Genomic DNA, 19,876 nt, shown 5'->3' with positions numbered 1-19,876 from the left:
AATAATCGAATTGCTGAAGTTACAATTTGTAGATCCACAAGAGCAGAGCACAGAAATCAAAACTGTGCTGCAGTTTACAGTGACGCTGTAAACGGGAACACAGCAGAGTAGCGATACTTTAATGGAGGGACTACACAGAAGATACAAATGATGAAAAAAGCTCCCTAATAATATACGTATAATTAATATATCATTTACTGATAAAATCTACTTTCTTCCTATTCTCACCCCACAGAAGGGGGGGGGGGATCAAGAAGGTTGCTTGCGATATGTATTACTGCCCATCTGAAAACATCTGGAGAACCAGATTTGGCAAAACAAGTATTTATACCTCTTTCACACTGTCTTCATTATTGAAACCACAGCAAAACACCAGATCCTACTGATTTAGCAGCAGTTGGACAACATTAGAAATGCATTTGGTGAAGCCTTCACCAACTGTCTGTTGTCATGGTAACATCCCAGGTAAAAATAATTTCTTGAATAACTTATAAACAGACAGATGGCATAAAACCTCCTACGCTCTCCAAATTAAAGGAGATTCAGTAAAAGACAGTGTAGATGCCAGTTCTATAAAGTCCTGCATGTTGAAGAAAGCACGTCTCCAAGGTTTTCCTCGCGCTGTCGGTAACTCACCTCAGGAATGTGAACAAAAGGGAGATCAGGGACATTACAGAAAGCAGAAAGATGATACAGAAGTCAAGACAGCACTCTTTTTATGTAGGATTTCCCAAGGGATTACAAAGGTGCCCTGAAATTATGATCCTACACAAAATAAGGAAATAAATCCAGTATCATACCAGGGAACAAAAGCTGTTCTTGTAATTCCTAAAGCCCTGCTTACACTCTCCTAGGAAATTAAAAGTATTACAGACTAAAGCTGTTCTTGTAATTCCTAAAGCCCTGCCCTGCTTACACTCTCCTAGGAAATTAGAAGTATTACAGACTGTCATCACATCGCATATGCAATGCATCACTGAATATGCAATATGCAAGCCAATTTTAAAGGATTTTTTTCAACAGAAGTTTTCTGAAGACAGGAAAGCTGTGAAATCAGTAACATTCATACACAAGACAATCCCATTCACCCTGACATTAGGTCAGAGCACCAACACGTGTGACCTGGGAGTAGTACTGTGAGAACGATGTCAACTATGAAACAGTCCGTCGGACTGAACCACATTACTCGTGAAATCCAGCATCTCCCTCTGCCAAGTCACCCCCCAATTAAGTCATTTCAACATTTTGACTCAACTCTCTTACTTCTAAAAATAGGCTGAACAAGAGCTGTTCTTTCTCAAAGGGATTGTGGACAAGGCAGGCTGCAACCGAGGTGGTTATCACAGAAAAAGCCACAGCTACACGCACACTATTCTTGGGCAGCATCACAAATTCCAATTAAAAACCTGCACTTTCCCAAAAATAGCGAACAGCTTTCTCCTAAAATGAGCAGATGCTGAGCACTGTTGTCAGAAAAAGCCAGAGCTTTTTTCCAAGTGAAACAGATTGTTCAACATAAAGAATTCAAAGTAACTGAGAGACCAGGAAAAGGAGCATTAGATCAAAACACACTTTCCCCCCGTTGGATATTATTTGTGCTTCATTTTTGCATTTATCTGCTACTTTAACTTCGTTTCCCTCGCTCCCCTCAACTACTTTTCTCAACAGGTGTACAAGACAAGGGCAGTAACATTACAGCAGTTATTTTGCTTTTGATAGTTTTGTAGTATCTTTGCCTACAAGTTTTTTAATGCCCACATTTACTGGAATTTCCATCTTCCCTGGCCAAATAAAATCACTCATTATTAAAGAGGAAAAGCAAAGACACGTTCTGTCACAACTTGTCCATGCTCTCTAGTGCACTGTGGTCAGTCCAATAATAAGAAATAAATACTGTTTTTTTCACTGAGATCTCACTAATATCTTTGAGTAAGTTCTCCAAACAAAAATCAAGTATTTTGTGAAGAAACACTCACATCTTTTAATATCAACAGTCCTTCAAAGGGTGAAAGTAAAGAAAAAAAATTAGGATTTTAAAGTTTGCATCCCCTATTTCCATCTCCCAAGAATGAGTAAGGTAAAACCCAAAGTCTGACCTTAATTGACGAGCGTGTTGCGTTATGGCAGAGCAGTAATCTGGAACATGAATTTATTTGGTTTTGTCTGCCTGTTTCTGTCCTTAGATCTCAGTGTAATTTAACTTGATCATTTTCTCTACAAGCTCAAGTCACTTAAAACCATCCTTCACAGCAACAAATATAATCTCCATAAAGATTAAGTATTCAGTACTAATATTTTTGGAGTGACTACCCACAAATGAATACTTTTTTTTTTTTTTGCCTAATAACATAACGTTCACAGCTTCAGAGCAGTACAATGTGCTGCCATCACCGACCAGTAATCGAACCAGAGAAATAATTTCACTTAACTCTGTAATCAGTACAGCTACACTTGGCTTAGAAGTGGAAGGCAGCAGGGATACTGTCAAACACACACAAATTCTAAAAACATCAAACAAAAGCAACTCATTTAGGGAGCGAATTTAAGCACAAAGTCCAAAAGCACTCAGGTTCTTTTAGAACTACTACTTGGATTAAATAAAGAATAAGTAAGACCGATGACATGCAGTTATTCTACAATGGACACTGGAAGAATGCTTTCCCCCCCCTCACAGTATAATTTGAACACTAGGCAACAAAATAAGTGAGGCAGCTCTTTAAATTGAAATGACAGTTGATTGAAAATCAGAATGACCAGCAGTCTGCATTTCAGTGATCTCAACACTCAACATGGTCATAATGAAAGTGATTATTTTACCCGCTGTTAAATTTTCTCCCCACTTTAACTCAGATATTGCTGTACAACCCAGCCACAGCGCTGCAGTATCTGTAAGAAATCTCTGCGTGCTGAAGCTGTTACGAATTTTTTCTGCTACCCACAAAGCCAGACAGCAGGTTGAGACACATCATAACTTTTCTTAACAACACAGCCAAACTGGTTTCAGGGGCAATGAAGTTTTTTTTGTTGGGTTTTTTTTTTTGTTTGGGGTTTTTTGTTTTTTTTTTTTTTTTTTTTTTTTTTTTTTAAATATTAGAAAATATTTACCTGAAGTCTATAGGTATATCACAGCAAAAATACTTTTTTTTTTTTTCTTCAGATCTAAAGAAAGAAATAAAAGTTGCGTAACTTTTCTCTTCAGGGTCCAAATGGAACTGAATTCATTTTGGCTCTGGAATCACCACTGCAAGTATCCTGCCTTAACAACTGAAACTAACAGCAGGTGCTTTTATTAGATGGCAACATATTTATGAAATGCAGTATTGCTTCAAGACATCAGTTAAAAAAAAAAGGTATCAAGTCGAATTACTCAAGCTGGAGTTAGGAAATATAGCCAACTGCTTTAAAAGAAACCGTTCAGAGCTTTACTTCTATTTGGAAAGTTCTTTTCTCATCCTGGCGACCCGTGTCTGCGATACTGCCTCCTGAGGGCTATAGGACAAGCTGAAGAAAGAACTGGAAGTTCTCTACCATACAAAGAGAAAGGAAAGTACAAGTGACAGCCACTGTACGCGCATGTATTTCCTTTGAGGCATGGTAACGTTCAAAGCAGCTTAAATGTCCTCTGCAAAGTCCTGCGAAACCCTTCTGCAATCATCAAGTGTTTGCTGATAGCAAACATCAAGTTATTCAATCAAAACACACCTCAAATTAGACTTAATTCACGAGTCAGCACAAAGGGCGATTGTAACACATAGGAAGACAACTGAAAGTAGGGAAAAAATGAAAATGACATCAAACTTGCTAAATATGTATTGTTTATTAAGGCTTGTATTCTCCTAGAGGAAAAAGTTAATCTGATGCTGTCCATTACCCCTTACAGGCAGTAACAGTCCAGAGACAGAGTTATACGTTCTAAATACAAGTCTAAATGATACAGATTAAACTTTATTTAAATTGGAGGTCCTTTTGGAGTAAATAGTATTCAGAAGATACTTGCTTTCTAATATAGTAAAAGATCCTCTACAATAAACACGTGCAGATTCAGTGTGCTAGAGCAGCGGACATGAGCACCATTTCCATGCTTAATTGGAACTCCAGTTGGTGACAGGTTCTCCGACGGTCCCCTCACTCCACAAAAACATGACAGCAAATTCAGTTTCTTAAAACAGGTTTTTTTACTCATCCAACAGAAAAAAATTAGACATACACACTGTCAATTTTAAACATCTGAGGCATAATCCATCATATTATCCGTACTATTAGTTCCTACGTTAAAGCTCAGCATTATTGGTATAAAAACTTTAAATGGCATTAGGATTTGGGGGGTGGGAGGGAGTAATGAAGGGAAGGATTAAAAATGATCTGCAATTAACTAATAACACCGGAAAGCTGAAACAGGTTTAAACACATTGTCCAAAACCCCTGCAATGTTGATAGCATCACATTATTATTTAATTAAGCTACAAAAACCGTAAAGCAGAATTATGGCTGAGAGAAAGCATCTCGCTCACTCTCGGCAGGATATGGTATAACAAATGCACACTGAAGCACTGGTTAACAGAATGTGAAAGGGAAGTATTTTCCAGAGAAACAATTTCACTGACAATTTGATTTTCTACTAGACAGAAAAACCCAACATGGCGCATTAGCAATTTTAAAAGTGTAATTGTACAGATAAATAAAGAGGCATAGCAGCTGCAGAAAGTGATCAGAAATTTAGTTTTTTCATTTCAAAATTCTGAAGTGCAGTATCTTAAAAGTTTTTTAAATGACAAAAATCAATGCGTGGTTTCTTACTTCCGCCATAAAGAAAAAGGGTTTGGGAGGAGGATAAAGGAAGATTTGTGATGTATTCTCCATAATCTCTATATCTGGCTAGGAACGTAATTTGTGCCAAAATAAAGTCTTTGGGAAGCACTGACACTTTAGTATGCTCATGTATAGGTCCACATTAGGTTAATATAACTGTTTACCAACTTAAAAAAATAAAAACAGACACACCTTTGTTAATGATTTCTACAGAATTTTACATAGAAAAGAAGATACAAATTAATGCAGATCCACTTGGGCAAAAATAAACTACAATGTACTTAAAGAGGCGACAACTTAATTTCCCCTGCACGAGAAGATATATTGGAGCTGAAAGCTTTAGTTTGTCCTGATGCCAGGATACAGCACCAGTACACTTAAATTTTGTTTCTCATAGTCGAATTTAATATCAGTTCTAGTATATATATCAAACTGTATGTTTATTCTTATTGTTTGTTTCGATTCTGACGTTCCTGCAAAGAGAAAAAAGTTAAAAGTTAAGAAAGATTTTAGTCAAATGAACAAGCAAAAAGTTTTTAGTAATATAACAGCCCTAATGCGATCCCAATTACACACTTCATTAAAACATTGCTGCTACATTTTATAAATATATTGTATGTATCTGACAAGCCCAAGGACTTGATAACTTAATAAAGTGCAGCTTCAAGTGGAACAGCTCAATGACTTATCTGCCCAGTCACTTCAAACTGACAGCAGATGAAGGTCATACTAAGAAAGGTATGGAATATCAACATTCCCAAGCAGAAAGAGGACCTGCAATATTCTACTTTCTGGATTATTTTAGCTACTGCAGTAGTAGCACAACCAATACAAGAGCATAAAGGAGATGATAGATTAGTGAACTTCACAGAACCGATATAATTTTGAAGCACTCAAATGATTTTGGAGTTTAGTCACATTCAATAAAAGTAGGATTTGAGCTCTCTAGAAATTCTGTTCCTAATTTACAAATATATTCATTACCTTTCTTTGTTGATATAGGAAACACAAAGAATGAATAACCCACGAGTATTTTAAGTTGAAAATCACTATATTTACTCGGTAACACAGATTCCCTACTCTAATAAACCAAGCCTAGTGCACTTTTTTTAAAGACACCTGACTCAAGAAAACCTATTTCTGTGAAAAACAAGGGGGGGGGGGGGGGGGGGGGGGGGGGGGGGGGGGGACAAAACAAAACATCATCAGGTGGAAGAAGAGTTATGTGCTTTTGCATGGTCTGATAAAACCCAGCACGGCTAGACTGAACAACCCAAGAATTTCTAAAAGCTTTCTAGTACAGAAGCCAGTAGGCTCTTTGAAGTCTCTCTCAAGAGTTTCTGCTAACCACAGATACTGAAAACAGATAAAGGTAATCTAAGGTATACCTGCAGGCATCCCTCAACTGCTGCAGGTCATCATCTAACTTGTGCTCTCCCAGCAGCAATCATGCCTCTGCTGCCATTTAGAGCAGAGGCTCTGCACAGGGCTTACACAGACAAGTTGAACAACGCAATAACAAAAATGGGGGGACTTTTTCAGTAACTGTTTCAGGTGCCCCATAAGTTGCAGAACATGCAGAAGACAGCAAGACAAGCTGAATAAAATAAGCTGCTGTATCTTTAGGCCAGTGCATTTTTCCAGCTAAGACACCATGCAGACTGAATAGAAAGGGCTCAGCCTTACTGTTTTCCATTTCACCCTAATGGTGTTTAAAACAGACTGTATACTGCAAAACAGGCATGTAAAGACAACTTTGTGTACTGTACTTGAATGCACCAATATGGCACCAAATCCTCTTTCAAGCAAGAAAATTGTGAAATAGCCTAAGCATAAACAACAGTCAACTCCTAAACTAACGCCTTCAGATTCTACTTGTTTTGTGGAATCTTTCTGTATAAAATTCATCTCAGAATTGTTTCTGTTGCAATGCAAAGCTTATTTGTAAATATACCAAACATTATAAATGTAACAGACTGTATTTGCTACTTCAGCTGGTCACAGCATAAAATCAGAAGAGTATGGGTTTTTTTTAATGGAATATATTGATTTCTGCCTCCAGGAAGAATAATATTAATATTTCCATTTTCATAATAAAATTAAGTCAAAGTCTAGTATAAATCCTTATTCTATGATTTAAGACAGAAGATAGCAAAATTGTTTTACCAAATCAACAAAACAGACTGTATAAAGTGGTGGGTTTTGTTTTTTTTTTTTTTAAATCTATATTTCCCCTATCTTTTAACTGCTGACATTATGAACTGCCAATGAAAGTCATTTCTTAGTGGTAGAGGATCAGAATGTATTAGGTGGTCTACGTTCTTAATGGAAAGGACTTATGGCTGCCTGACATTTCAAACAAAAGGTGGTTAGAAAGAATCCAAGACTGAACCACATCAAGCCCATTCTCAGGCTTCCAAAGTAGTTCCATCCTACTTCCATTTCTAAGGTGGCAAATCCCCTTCACTCTGCTTCACTGCCCTACCATGCTCATCAGCCCATTCTTTCCCATTGCCACCTTACGTAACTTATTTTTAGTTTTCTACGTAGTCATCGACTGACCCTTATAATCCCACTTCCTTTAAAAGTTGAAGTCTTCCATTCTCATGGACTAGTCCCACATAAACAGAAGACAGGCTATCACCTGAGACTTCTACCTGGTACGTAGAAAGTATGCTCATGGCATTCAGAGACTCAGCTCAGGCTTTATAATTCAGTAAAAAGTGCTATTTATTGAGCAAGTTATTAAGCAGTTCCTCCTACCTTGCTGATTGCTTTCTCTCTCAGGGGCTAATCTGAGTCTTCCTTTTAAAAAGTGTCTGAAACCATATAAACTGATGGGGAGGAAACTGGTGCAACAATTCTTCGTGCTCTTGAGCATGGCTGCTTTTTAGAAGCTCTAACTCTCAAATTCTCTTCCTTACTGCTATTTAGCACTACTGCAAGCAAGAACAAGCAGTTTTGTAAGCAACTAACAAAGCTTTGTTCATTTTGGTTCTGAAGATCCACCCGGAGCCTTCATAGTTTCTCTTTGCCAGGGGAATTCTCTGATACCTCAACAGGGGAGCTCCTGTTGCATACGTCTTCATGACATTAATACGTATAGCCTTCAGACACAGGAAAAACAGGTTTTCACAAAACCTGCAGAAGCTTCCATTTTGGAGACACTCATCCCTGTCAAACTTCTGTTCCCCTCACCTCAGCCTGAAGTAGCTGTCAACCTTCCTACTAAACTTTATTTGTTAAGGTCAGTGGGATGAAAGCATTCATCTTCTGACACAAAAATATAAATGTTATCTTTCTATCAGGAAACACAATTAGTATTAATCTTAAAATAGAGATGTTTAACTAGTTTTGAAGGAAGGACAATATTCCATCCTTAAAAGTTCTGCGTCAATGAATGTGTTCGCAGAAAGCACACTGAAAGGAAATACTTACACAATGCTAGAAGAAAATGAGTATTTCTAAGTGCCAACATGCACTAGCTAACACTTTGCAATATTTAATCACCCAAAAGGAGAAACGGTAAGCTTAGTGATTCAAGAGCTTTCCGAGATAAAACTACTCAGCTCTTCCAGGACAACACCAAGATGCAGACCTTGGAATAGCTGAGTGCCTTGACACAGATCAGAGGTGACAGCACAGCAGTCCAGTACAGGAACTACAACCATCTAGTTAAATACAGATCTATGAAGACTAACTGCTGACAGTAGATCAACCCATCTGTCCTACCACATGAGATGCAAATAAAAAATACCAAAATTTGCAACAAGTTTATTTTCTTTACAAGCTTTTTAACTTTGGAAGACAATTTTGTTAAGACTATGCAAGCACATTTATAGGAAATATTAATAATTAATGACACAATATACTGTATTTTCTTTTTAAAGAAGCTCTCTCGCACATGTTGTAACTTTTTTACGTTTTAAGAGCATGAGCTTTGATACGGAAGTTGCTCTCTTTGTGGACACTGTAGTGGCCCTGGAATCTGACTGAGAAATGCTAGGAGGGTCCGGAGAGGTTTCATGCCACTCACTTTCTTGCTATTTCATTCCAGACACCAATATCCTTCTATTACTCCTTTCCCAGGATCTGGGTCACCATACTGGGCTTAAGTAGTTTATTACTATGGCAAATCAAAAGCTGGACTTACACCTCAGCACGAACAAATCTTCCCTCAATTCTAGATGATGACACAGTCCTTGAGCAATGCTGGTGACACTGATGAATCTTTGGCACTTTAGTGAATTTCACCCAGCACCATACCTGCCTAATCCACATTTGGTGATTTGGTTCCTAGGTCAGTTAAACTCAGAGAGCACACACTGGCGCTTACACTGCCCACATTAGTTAAGGAAACACTGGCTAGCAACAAACCATAACCATCTAAAGAAAGAACTGAAATGCTAGTGGCTTGCATTGTACAGATTACATGAAGTTATTCTTCCCTACTAAATATTTGTGTACAAATGACATTAAAGCATTCAAGCCCTCCATGTGGAGATTTTTAAGAATTCTAGCCCTTTGTAATCACAACAGTGGTGAAATGGAAGCACAAAATTTCAACAAGGAATTTTACTGCTAAACAGAGTATAATGAATCAAAAACACAGGAACCTGAAAACCAATTAAGATGGTACATATACAACGAACCATCTGAAAATGTCAATTAGGTTTAAGATTCCTTAACTGGCAATAAGATTCTTCAAAAATTATTGTCATAGGAAGGTTAACTTTGCGTAACAGGAAGGCTTCAACTTCAATAGCACAAACTTCTCAATAAGAAGTTTAAGTGTGTACATATCCTGCAAAGAAACTCTTCTAGCAATCAGTTGGACTTCTAAAATTCATTTAGTTGATGACAGGGAAAATGTTAACTTTCCAGACGATAGCTTTATAGAATGCAACCCGACAAGCAGTATCTTATTTTTCATTCCCTGTCGATCTGCTTTACCTCTCTAGCACTATCATCTTCCTCAGTGTGCTTCAATTGTCTGTATATTGTCCTGTTTTCTAAGCTTTTCAGAGGAATCTAAGAAATGTTAAATTACACTTCAGAGTTTATTTTCTGAATCGTCATACAAGCTAGAGCCTCAGTTTTAAATGAGGCAGAAAAAATGCATTATTTTGAAAAACTAATCCTGTTATAAAGCAGCGACCTGAGTAAGAATATTGTATCAGCACTTGAACTGAAAGTGGGAAATAGCTGTGTATCTGAAAACAACCCAAAGCAGGATCAGCCCAATAGCTGAACACCAGTCCCCTGAGCTACTACAAAGCAAAGGAAGTTCAGTGTTCAGTACGCAGCCACCTGGATCTTCTCAGGCCAGTAAGTTAACTGTTCAAGACTAGTTCTCCTATCACTTTCCCAGTACTCTCACTCCTCAAACATGCATGTTATTCTCCCCTCCAGACTTGGCAGAAGATCACAGGGAGACTCAGCATTAAAAAAAAAACCCAAAACAATCACCCCCATACACTGTAAACACTGGACAAAGGAACCGAGGCCTTTTGACTTATTCAAGATTCTCTCCTACATAAGGGAACACCTCTCCAAGATACAGGTTGCATTAAATATTGAATTGCTAATTGTCTAGTGAAGGAATGAAGTGTTGAAGTAAAGGCTTTTAGGTTTTAGCCTGTGGAACCCCACAGGGAGCACACAAGAAAAACTTCAACTCTTAAGCTCTCCTTCCCCGCTGCGTTGAGGTATGCTATGCACATCGTATCTGATGGCTAGGAAAAGGTGAGCTACAAAGTTCTTAAGACACTGATCTCCTTTTCTCTCATAATTTAAGGGTACATTCTATAAAGACAGCTTAAAGCAATTTTATTGGCATTTTTAGATGGCAATAAGACCTTTAAAATGGCAATTTCAATTTAAGCGCCAGGAACATGCATTAAGTCTTTGCTTCAAAAACATTTCGAAGCCAAGTGTGAGCTGCACTAAACTAGCCTGTCAAATAAATGCTTTATTTGATATGCTACACAAAAAAAGTCTATGAAACACTATCAATATCAAGCAACTTCAAGCGTTACTTAGCTAGTGACTACACATCCCGACACCTATTATTTTGTCAGTCCGTTACTTCTAGACTGCCTAATTAGAGAAAGGCATTCTTGAAACTGAGGTCATGGGATGGATAGGGACAGATGTCTCTTGCGGTAGAGTTAGAGCCATGAAAGCGTATGTAAGTTTTTACTACACTTTCCCAGTTGCTGCCCAAATTTCTCTTACTACATCTTCACTCAAAACTTCAAGAATTAGTAGACAGATTAGACCTGGGAATGGAAAACCTTTATTTACCCAAATAATAATACATGTGACTTCAGCAGCAGAAACGCAATCTTTCTAGCACTATTCCAGCAATTTTATGTAACTTTCTTTTCCAGGGAGATCAACTGAACAAACAAGATCAGGCTTCTTGCTCTTAAAGGTGAGGTACAAATTTCAAATGCCAACACAGGTATAAATTTTGATAGCCCAGTTCCAGTCAAACAGTGTTAAAACACCTCATATTTATAAGGCAAAAAACTTAAGTGGCAATCATTGGCAGAATCCAATGCTGAAACAGAAACTATTTTCTATTTTATTAATGATTTTAAGATTAAAAAAATAAATCAAACTCCAAAAAACTGGACATAATGTCCTTTACCTGCATTACTGCTTAACTTTCTGCTTTGAAACCCATTAGCTATGAAATTGTCACAGACAAATAAGCATCAGTTTGTTTTTTGTGTTGCTAAACACACATAAAACCATCAAGTTGAGATATATTAAAAACATTTTGAATTCCTACTTACATTTTTTCCACCATAGCAGCCTTCACATTTCATTTTCCCCATATCTGTGTATAAAATAAATTTTTTAATAAGTTTACCTTCCGCACCACCTCCTCCTCTTCTTGGCGCTTTTCATAATGAGAAAAGTCATCAAAGATGGAGGTCGTGTGCTTGTAAGTAGCAATAATTTTAAGCACTTGTTTTGCTTTTTCTAAGGGCACCTCCTGTGTATCACGGGAGTTTGTAACGGGTTTGTTGTCATTGTTCTCCAGCCTGATGTGTCGGAGCTGGTTGTTGGGCACATCCTTCACAAAGATCCACTTGACGTCAAATTTCCCCTTCCACTTGTCCTGAGACCAGACACCCGCACTGGTGCCATAGTCCACAGGCGATTTCATCTCTGCTACTCCACAGAAGTGTCCACTGCCATTGACACTGAATAGCAAGTAGACTGGACCCTTGCTATTCATGGACCGAAAAGCACTGTCCAGGCGTTTGTTGCCATGTTCCGTACTACACCAAATAGAATACTTAATGGAACGATGAATATCATCCTCAGAATAGCTCTTTATTATGAACACACGTCCATTTTTAAGGTTCCATTCAAAATCTTTAGGGTTATAGCTGTGAGCAGCTTTCAGTTTTTCAAGAACAGGATGGGACTCGCCACTTGGAAGAGGGTTAGGCTGGGTACTGCCAGCTGAGCTGCTGTCGTTACCAGTTCCTCCACTTTGGCCAAAAGCTGCATTTCTGTTGCGAGGAGCTACCCAGCGGTTTTGGGGTGGCTGCTGAGGGGTCTGATACTGCGGCTGAGTCAATGGAGGAGGTTGAGTTGGAAGAGGCTGAACAATTTGTTGCTGTGGCTGTGGGACAGACTGAGGAGAAGGTATCTGTTGGGGGGCAGGAACTTTTGCCACAGGACCCTTATTGTCCCAAGTACCTATGTCCATATTATGCTTTATAGGTGGAGGAGGCAATGCTCCTCCAATTACAGGTCCAGTTTTTGTTTTCATTTTAGGCTGTGGTTTCGCAGGCTTGCTAGCTATAGCAGCCCAAGAAGTTGGTTTAGATACTGGCAAGTTTACGTTAGATCCACCATTACCAGAGAGGGCACCTGTCATCCCAGCACTGTTGACAACAGAACCTACTGTTTTCACCGCAGAGGTTGTAACATCTCCACCAATCTTAAGTCCAACCATTCCCTGTTCAATACTGTTCATTCCAGGAGCTTTATTTAATGTATCATTATGAAATCCTGTCTGTCCATCCACAATGGTACCGCCCAGTGAACTAGGCGGGTAGCTGTAACTGCTCCCATATGCTGAACTTTGAGTCTGCTGTCCTTGGGATCCACTTGTTCCCCAAGCCGAGAAGGCAGGGTTTTCAGGGAAAAAGTTAAACCTGTGTTGATAGATATTATTTCCCAGACCCCCAGGCTGTCCAAAAACAGCATCGTGCATAAAATGATGATCTCCATTACTGAGCTGTCCATAGGTGGTGAGATACGGGATAGGAGGATCTCCCCCTGTAGACCATGGTGCTTCACTGAGAGAATAGGGGAACCCAATAGATGGTGGATAATAACTGGACAGATAAGGATCAGTCATTGATGGATAGCTACTGTTCTGTTAAAGAGAAAAAAAAAAAGGTAACTTCAGATATAAAAAACCCCTTCATTTTTAAACTGCCAAAACACTGTTCATCGCCAAGTAGAAAAGAACAATAGAGACAAGGTAATTTAATTTCTAATTACAGATCTTAGTTCACACTCCAAGAAAGATTCAGGGCTAAAATGCAGTATCTGGGTATTTGTAACACACCCCAGGACTAGTGGCTCACAATGAGGTCAGTACTTAAGATTTTGAAACCATGTAAGTTTGTTTACATTACTAAGGGTATTTCGAAGCTTCTTCTAGAATTATTTAATCTACCAATACCCCAGAATATTTCAAGGAACTTATATAACAATATATTTTGTGTGTCTCAGAACTAAGGATATTTAGTATTTCTGGATCACTACATGGGAGAAGTTTTAGATGAAATTACTTTAATATGACAGCACATATAACAGAAAATATGATTACAGTCCTCATTATGGAATTGTTTGGAGGGGCCAGCAGTCCCTGACAAGCAAAACATACCTGAAGTGGTAAAACATGCAAAGGCTACTTCTGACATAGACAGGACCACAGTGAGATCACACGCTAAGAAGCATGCCAAGTTTGCTGTAAGCAGACCTAACAACTACAAACTGAAATTAAGGTGACTGGTATACTAGAGACAAATATATGCAAATATGGCATGTGATATATGCCATGCAAACTGTTTCAGAAAGACCCTATTCAGCCTTTTGCAAAAGTCTCTTCCTCCTTCAGTAGTAAAGTTACAAATGTACAAAACTGTTTGACTGTCCTTCCAAACGGGCCACCTTTTCCGCTCTATGAAATAAGAGACTGACCGGTTATAATCCAGCAGACCCCCTTTGAAATTCTAGCTTTTCCTCCCTTTCAACTGCTTCTTAGACCAAGCTGAGAAGCCTTTTCTTCCACTCTAAATCTTCTGCTGACACCTGATTTTGAAGCATTCCGTATGTTTCCCATATTCAACAATGCAAAAAAACAAATACAGAATATTTTAAAATAGGTTTTATTCCTGTTTAAATAAACTTGAAGCATATATATTGGAGACCTTCCAAGCTGACACTAACTGTAATTACCAGTGAGGGGGAGGGAAGGTCAACATCTCCTGTTAATGAGTCAAAGAGTAGCGAGCCTTTCCTTACTCATGGAGAAAGATTATTTTAAGAAGAGGAACTAAGATTTCTTTCAAACTGCAAGATTTCAAACTTGAAAAAAAAAAATCTGCAAAATCAGCAAAACTGCACTGGAACTTCAGTCATTTTTCCAAAAATCAGATTATTTCTCAGCTCATTCAAAAAATGAAGTAAAAAACCTCCTTGCTGAAGATAAGCGTAATACCCAACTGATACAGAAAGTCACTTGTGTTGCTCCTTTTTCAATGACTCCCTCCCATGACACCCCAAAGCCAGAGTAATTCAATAGCCTTACTTTCCATATACAGAATACTATAAAATGCCTCCAAGACTTACACACAGTACTGCAACCACTTCTGAGATTTAAACAGCCTAAATCCAGTGTTATTGATTCAAAAGAAATAAATTTCTGCTACTGTTCATACTGCCTTTATGTGCAAAGTCTATCATTAACAAGAGGTGCACAACCCACCTTCCTATGAGAAGATCCTCTAAAATGCATTAAATTTTCTGAGACTCCCAAGCTAAAACAATCATTATTTAGCATACGAAAACATCATTTTTCTGAAAGACTTTACTTTGAGATTGCTATGTGTTATATCTCAAAGTGTAATATTAAGAAAAATGTAAAAACAAATGCAGATGAAAGGGAGGAGACATAAGTAGTTCTTTAGATACTTATATTCATATATTCTACAGATTTAGAATTTATTAAGACCGAAAAGAGAAGGCCTAGAGAAAGCAGGTGCTTTGTCCCAAAATATTTCTGCTAAAGGATTCTAGACAATTCCTGAGACTGTCACCTCCTGTCACACAGCCTGTAAAGTTTCCACAAGGATTCTAACAAGATTAAAGGAAAGTTTCAGCCGACATGCTTACAAAATATTCAATCTGTTTTGACTGGCTTTATGCCAGAGTGTGTAAAAGAAACCCTGACAGAAGTCCTTCACTGCAACAGCAGTACATTTATTTCAACAAACTTATCCTTGACCTTTCTGTACCCTTCCCTATTTTTTTTTTTTTTAAACTAAAAAAAACCCCCAAACCCAACCATTCTGTTAATCAGGAAGGGAATCCTTTTTTCTCCCCAAGTACACTGCTTGCTACTATTTCCCTGCTACTTATGAATACTCTTGTGCTTCTGGATGACATTACATGGGGGATGCCTTTCCTGCTTTGAGTGTAACTTTATATAGGAATACTCTACTTCACTCAGTTCCCTTTAAAAGTACTTTTAGTGTGCTTTGTAACAAAAGGCTATCGCATCTCAAATTTGATCTGTATTAACTACTGCTACTTGGATACTAGAACTTTTATGGAAAGAAAAGAAGGCACCACTACTTCGGAGCAGTTTTCAACAGAAAGATGGAAGACATTTATATTTTATTTGATTATAACACATACTCAATACTCATTTTAAAGACTAATTTGTATTTTTAATATATGAAATTAACACAATATTACCAACCGACATTTGATCTTTGATGTGAAATATATTGTTGTATCAGCTGGGGTTTTAATTTCTTAAAGTATTTTAAAATATCCAGCTGGTTTCCAAAGTTTTTTTTGTAAGTCACTTATATTTTGCAGTGATTTTAAAAGGCTGAATAAATCTGACTGGATAACTGGATAATAAAGCTTTGTTCAGAAACATGGCTGTCTTCAGTACAAAATCTCACAGTCCTAATTACTGCTACTGTCACTTTCTACTTAAAATTGTAAGACAACCTACACAATTGTTTCTTGTAGCATGCCAATTTCTTACTGCAGCAAATAAATCGGTCAATGGAGCTACGCTTTCATGTAAGAAAACTTTATTAGAATTATGGAAATTCTAACAGTCATAGCAATTTTTCCATTTAAACCTAATAATGGGGCTTGTTGACAGCTAAGACAAATTTCCTAGAATTAAACTATAATAGATGGCTCTACATTTTTTCTATATGAGGTCTAATGTTCAGTGTATTTCACATTAGAAAAACATATCTTGGTTTTAAGTAATTAAAAATTACATACAGATGTGACGAAGTAGAATTTTAAAAAATTGGAGAAAGGTGAAAACCTCAGTTTCTTTCAAAACTAATTTTGCATTTAAAAAAGAAAATTTTACTTCCTTTTTCCCCCCACAAATTTCCTGCTTTTATCCCTGCTACAGTACATTAATTCCAGAGAAGAGCAAATGCTTCCCATTAAATCATTTTAACTTCGCGTAAGTCTGGAGAACACGTCTATGTTGCAGAGGACTAGGAAGCTTAGCTTGGGAGCCGGAACGCACACAGCGCAGAGCTCAGAAGACAATTCATGTTATCATATATACACTTGTCCTGACTCCCACAGTGGTATGTCTCGATTGCTTCCAGGATGGAAATGAGCTCAAGTATATCTACACTGTGCTGAAGTTTGCACCCTTCCCGAAAGCTGCTATGATCCGAAACAAACTCGTAACACAGCTCCATCTATCCGACTGCCCTAACAAGAATGTTTAATACATAGTACATGAATTGATACTGTTTGCTCTCATGTTCAAGATTAAATCACAATTTCCACAAATGAAACAGAACAGCACATTATATGCTCTTTTAAGCATGTAGAATAATTTTCTTTTGCAAGCAAGTTCAGTGATGTCACCAATATTAACAGTGGCATCTATCAGCTTCAGGCTGAATTATAAATTTCCCTTTTAAAACATAACACCTAGCCTTTCTGCCAAGAAATAATAATGTACCTTGGTAGGTCGGCGTCTGCAATGGTATTTTTTTTACATTTGTGAAAGAAAACTTTTTCCATCTCCAGTTTCTATACATTTCGTTAGCTTTAAAGATTTCAATGTTAAGTAAAAAATTACTTCAATTAAAAGATATTTTCAATTATAATGGTATTTAAGTCACAGATGTTGATTTAACATACATTATAATGAACTGGATTATATTAAGAGTTTACATTACAGTGCCTTACTCATAAAATAACACATTTTTAATTCTTAAGGTATTTCAGAGGACATGAAAGAACAATATTTGCTGACGTGTAAAAAGCAAGTGGGGTAGCTCTACAAGCTATCTAGAAAACATCAAAACCAAATTTCAACTATGCTAATTTCTAGGATTATACAAGTTATACAAATCAGGAGAGTCCAAAAGCAGAACCTTCAGACTCCCACATGCAACTCATCTATCAAAGAACTGTAAGATCAAATAGTCTGTCCAACCGTATCAATAACCTGCAATTTGAAGAGCAATCAGCAGACACTGGTTGGAGCATTAACTTCATTTTCACTTGTGACCATCTGGATATGCAGAGTAATATTAGCTTTGTGAGCACAAATGCTAGTTGTATTACCAAGTAACACAATATGCTAGTCATTTCTTTTTCCATTTCTATTTAAGGAATTTGCTCCCTCAACACAATCCCATGAATTGAGTGCCAACAGCATGCCTAAGAAAAAAAAACCTAAGTTAAAAATACACTAACCTGATTTGACTGCCCAGAAAGGTAAGGTTCAAAATCGTTGTCATGAACTGTATCCTTCTGATGTAACGAACCATTTTGTACTAGAAGAAAAAGGTTACAACATATTACAATACTGCTTAGTAGCATTTCAGTAGAGTTCCACCCTATGTTACTTTATGAAGAGCCGTATTTCTTCTTCACAGATGAAGACTCATAAAAAGACCAAGGGATGACATTTTTCCCCAAAACGGTTTCTCTTTATATTATTGCTTATAAAACTAAATTTGAGTAAATTTAAAAATAAAATAGTCTACAGTTGAGAGTGAATAGACAACTCATGTGAATTACCTCTGACCAAAAAAATAATTATTGATAAGAATTTTGTGAAAAATATTGGGAAACAGCATCTATTGTTCTGGTCCATAATTAGAACTCTGAGAAACTAATTCACAGCTCTCCCAGCATGTGTTATTCACTGCTTGCTTAAGTTAAGTTGGCTACAGTAAGATGAGGTGAGATTACATTTAGTTATGAAATAATGACTGTTAAGCACCTTGATATCCTGACATTTTCAGGAAAATTTAAGTCTCAACTTTGTCATGTGTAAAAGAGAAATATCTGCCATAATCAAAGGCCTACTTAAGCAAAAATTAATGTGTGAAAAGCATTCAAAACCTATTACTGACAGATATACAAAACAAAAACTGTTATTAGGTCACTTCAAATAATTTCGTTTGCTTTAAATTTAAGAAAACAAGGTCAAACACATTATGTGCTAGTTGCATCCTACACCAAATAGGATGTTTAGCAAACAAGTCTGGGAATTTACCAGAATGTTTCTGCAAAGTTTGTCAGGGAGAGTAGAGGTAAAAGAGTATTTACAAACATAGGAAATAGTGTCAAGCTTTCTGTAACTAGAAGTAGCTGGATTTTTAAGGCAGCCCAATTATATTAAAAAGCATTTATGAGTTTAATATTGTTAGTTTCTAAGCCTAAACAGTTACACGCTTACTAGCAATCACAGTAATCATCAAGGTATTTTCTTAGATGACTTGTTATTAAATTTAATTTCAAATGAAGCACGGGAGTTGTCATAAAAAGCTTATTATCTCATCAGAAGTTCACTACTTTTTATTTAAAATTCCTTAAATAATCATGTTTGCAGGCCTATATATGACAGCCAGAACATGTATCAGTCAACAGCAGACCAGTAACACAACTGTATTCAATATAGCAGGAAAAGACTATGCAAAAGTATGTACAAATATACGTTGAATAGGTATATCCTTGTGACTTTATGTAGAAATCTGCTTTATTTTAAGGAAATGAAGAGCATTATTATGGTTAGTACTAACAGATAGTCCTTCCCACTGTAAACTCAGTAGCATTAAGTGGGATGCAAGCAAGCTCGTATGAGTAACAGTTTATGTTATTTTTGAAACAAAGCACAGCTTCCTTTGTTCCAGATGTTATCCATACGGACTAAGAGCAATACCCTTCTGGTCACCTACAGGTACCTGCACAATTCATCTGTTACAATAACAATTTAAACGATCAGATCTCTGCATGATCCTCACCTTTATTATCCTGTCCTTTCGGTCTCTGGGAAGCCACGGCGCATGATGGGGTTAAGGGAAAAAAAAAAAAAAGAGAGGGGAAATAAAAAAGTTAATTTTAGAAAAACGCTTATATTGTCACTGCAAAACACATAGCTTCCGAGGAGGAATAAGAGGCTCATAAAAATGGCTAACAACTCATCAGGGCTTGTTTAAACTGGGGTTGAGGAGTATGTTTCACGTATCATTCAGCACTGGCCTTCCTTAGAAATGGCCACGGCTCTCGAGAGGCAGCGGGAACGTGCTGTGCCCACGGGGGAAGTTAACGAGAAAGATCACGCTCCAAAGAAGCCGGGAGGGAGAGGAAAAGCCTCCTCCCGGGCCGGACGCAGGCACCGGCCTGCAAGGGAAACCCCCCGCCCCCGGGTGGGGAGGAGGCAGGCCCCGCGCTTCGCCACTTACCTGAGGGTCAACGCTTGTGGCAGACATAATTCATGTACAGGGCCGCC

At 37.6% G+C, this 19,876-nt stretch overlaps 1 protein-coding gene across 2 annotated transcripts; it reads right to left on the bottom strand.

Annotated features, from left to right (window-relative positions):
- Positions 1–3,798: 3,798 nt before the first annotated feature.
- On the bottom strand, positions 3,799–19,876 carry YTHDF1 (YTH N6-methyladenosine RNA binding protein 1). Of its 2 annotated transcripts, XM_009273904.1 has the most exons (5): positions 19,830–19,876; positions 19,389–19,413; positions 17,833–17,912; positions 11,690–13,216; positions 3,799–5,282 (listed from the first exon to the last, which is right to left on the bottom strand). In XM_009273904.1, the coding sequence occupies exons 1-5, from the start codon at positions 19,854–19,856 to the stop codon at positions 5,256–5,258; spliced, it is 1,686 nt and encodes a 561-aa protein (XP_009272179.1). In that variant the 5' UTR covers positions 19,857–19,876; the 3' UTR covers positions 3,799–5,255. The 2 variants fall into 2 exon arrangements, with proteins under 2 accessions (XP_009272179.1, XP_019326208.1); XM_019470663.1 differs by lacking the exon at positions 3,799–5,282 and having other exon boundaries at positions 11,642–13,216.

The sequence above is a fragment of the Aptenodytes forsteri genome, unplaced genomic scaffold, assembly GCF_000699145.1.
Source record: "Aptenodytes forsteri isolate BGI_AS27 unplaced genomic scaffold, ASM69914v1 Scaffold47, whole genome shotgun sequence".
Taxonomy (NCBI): domain Eukaryota; kingdom Metazoa; phylum Chordata; class Aves; order Sphenisciformes; family Spheniscidae; genus Aptenodytes; species Aptenodytes forsteri.
Note: the sequence above shows the minus strand (reverse complement) of the source record. Positions and strands in the feature narration are given on the sequence as shown.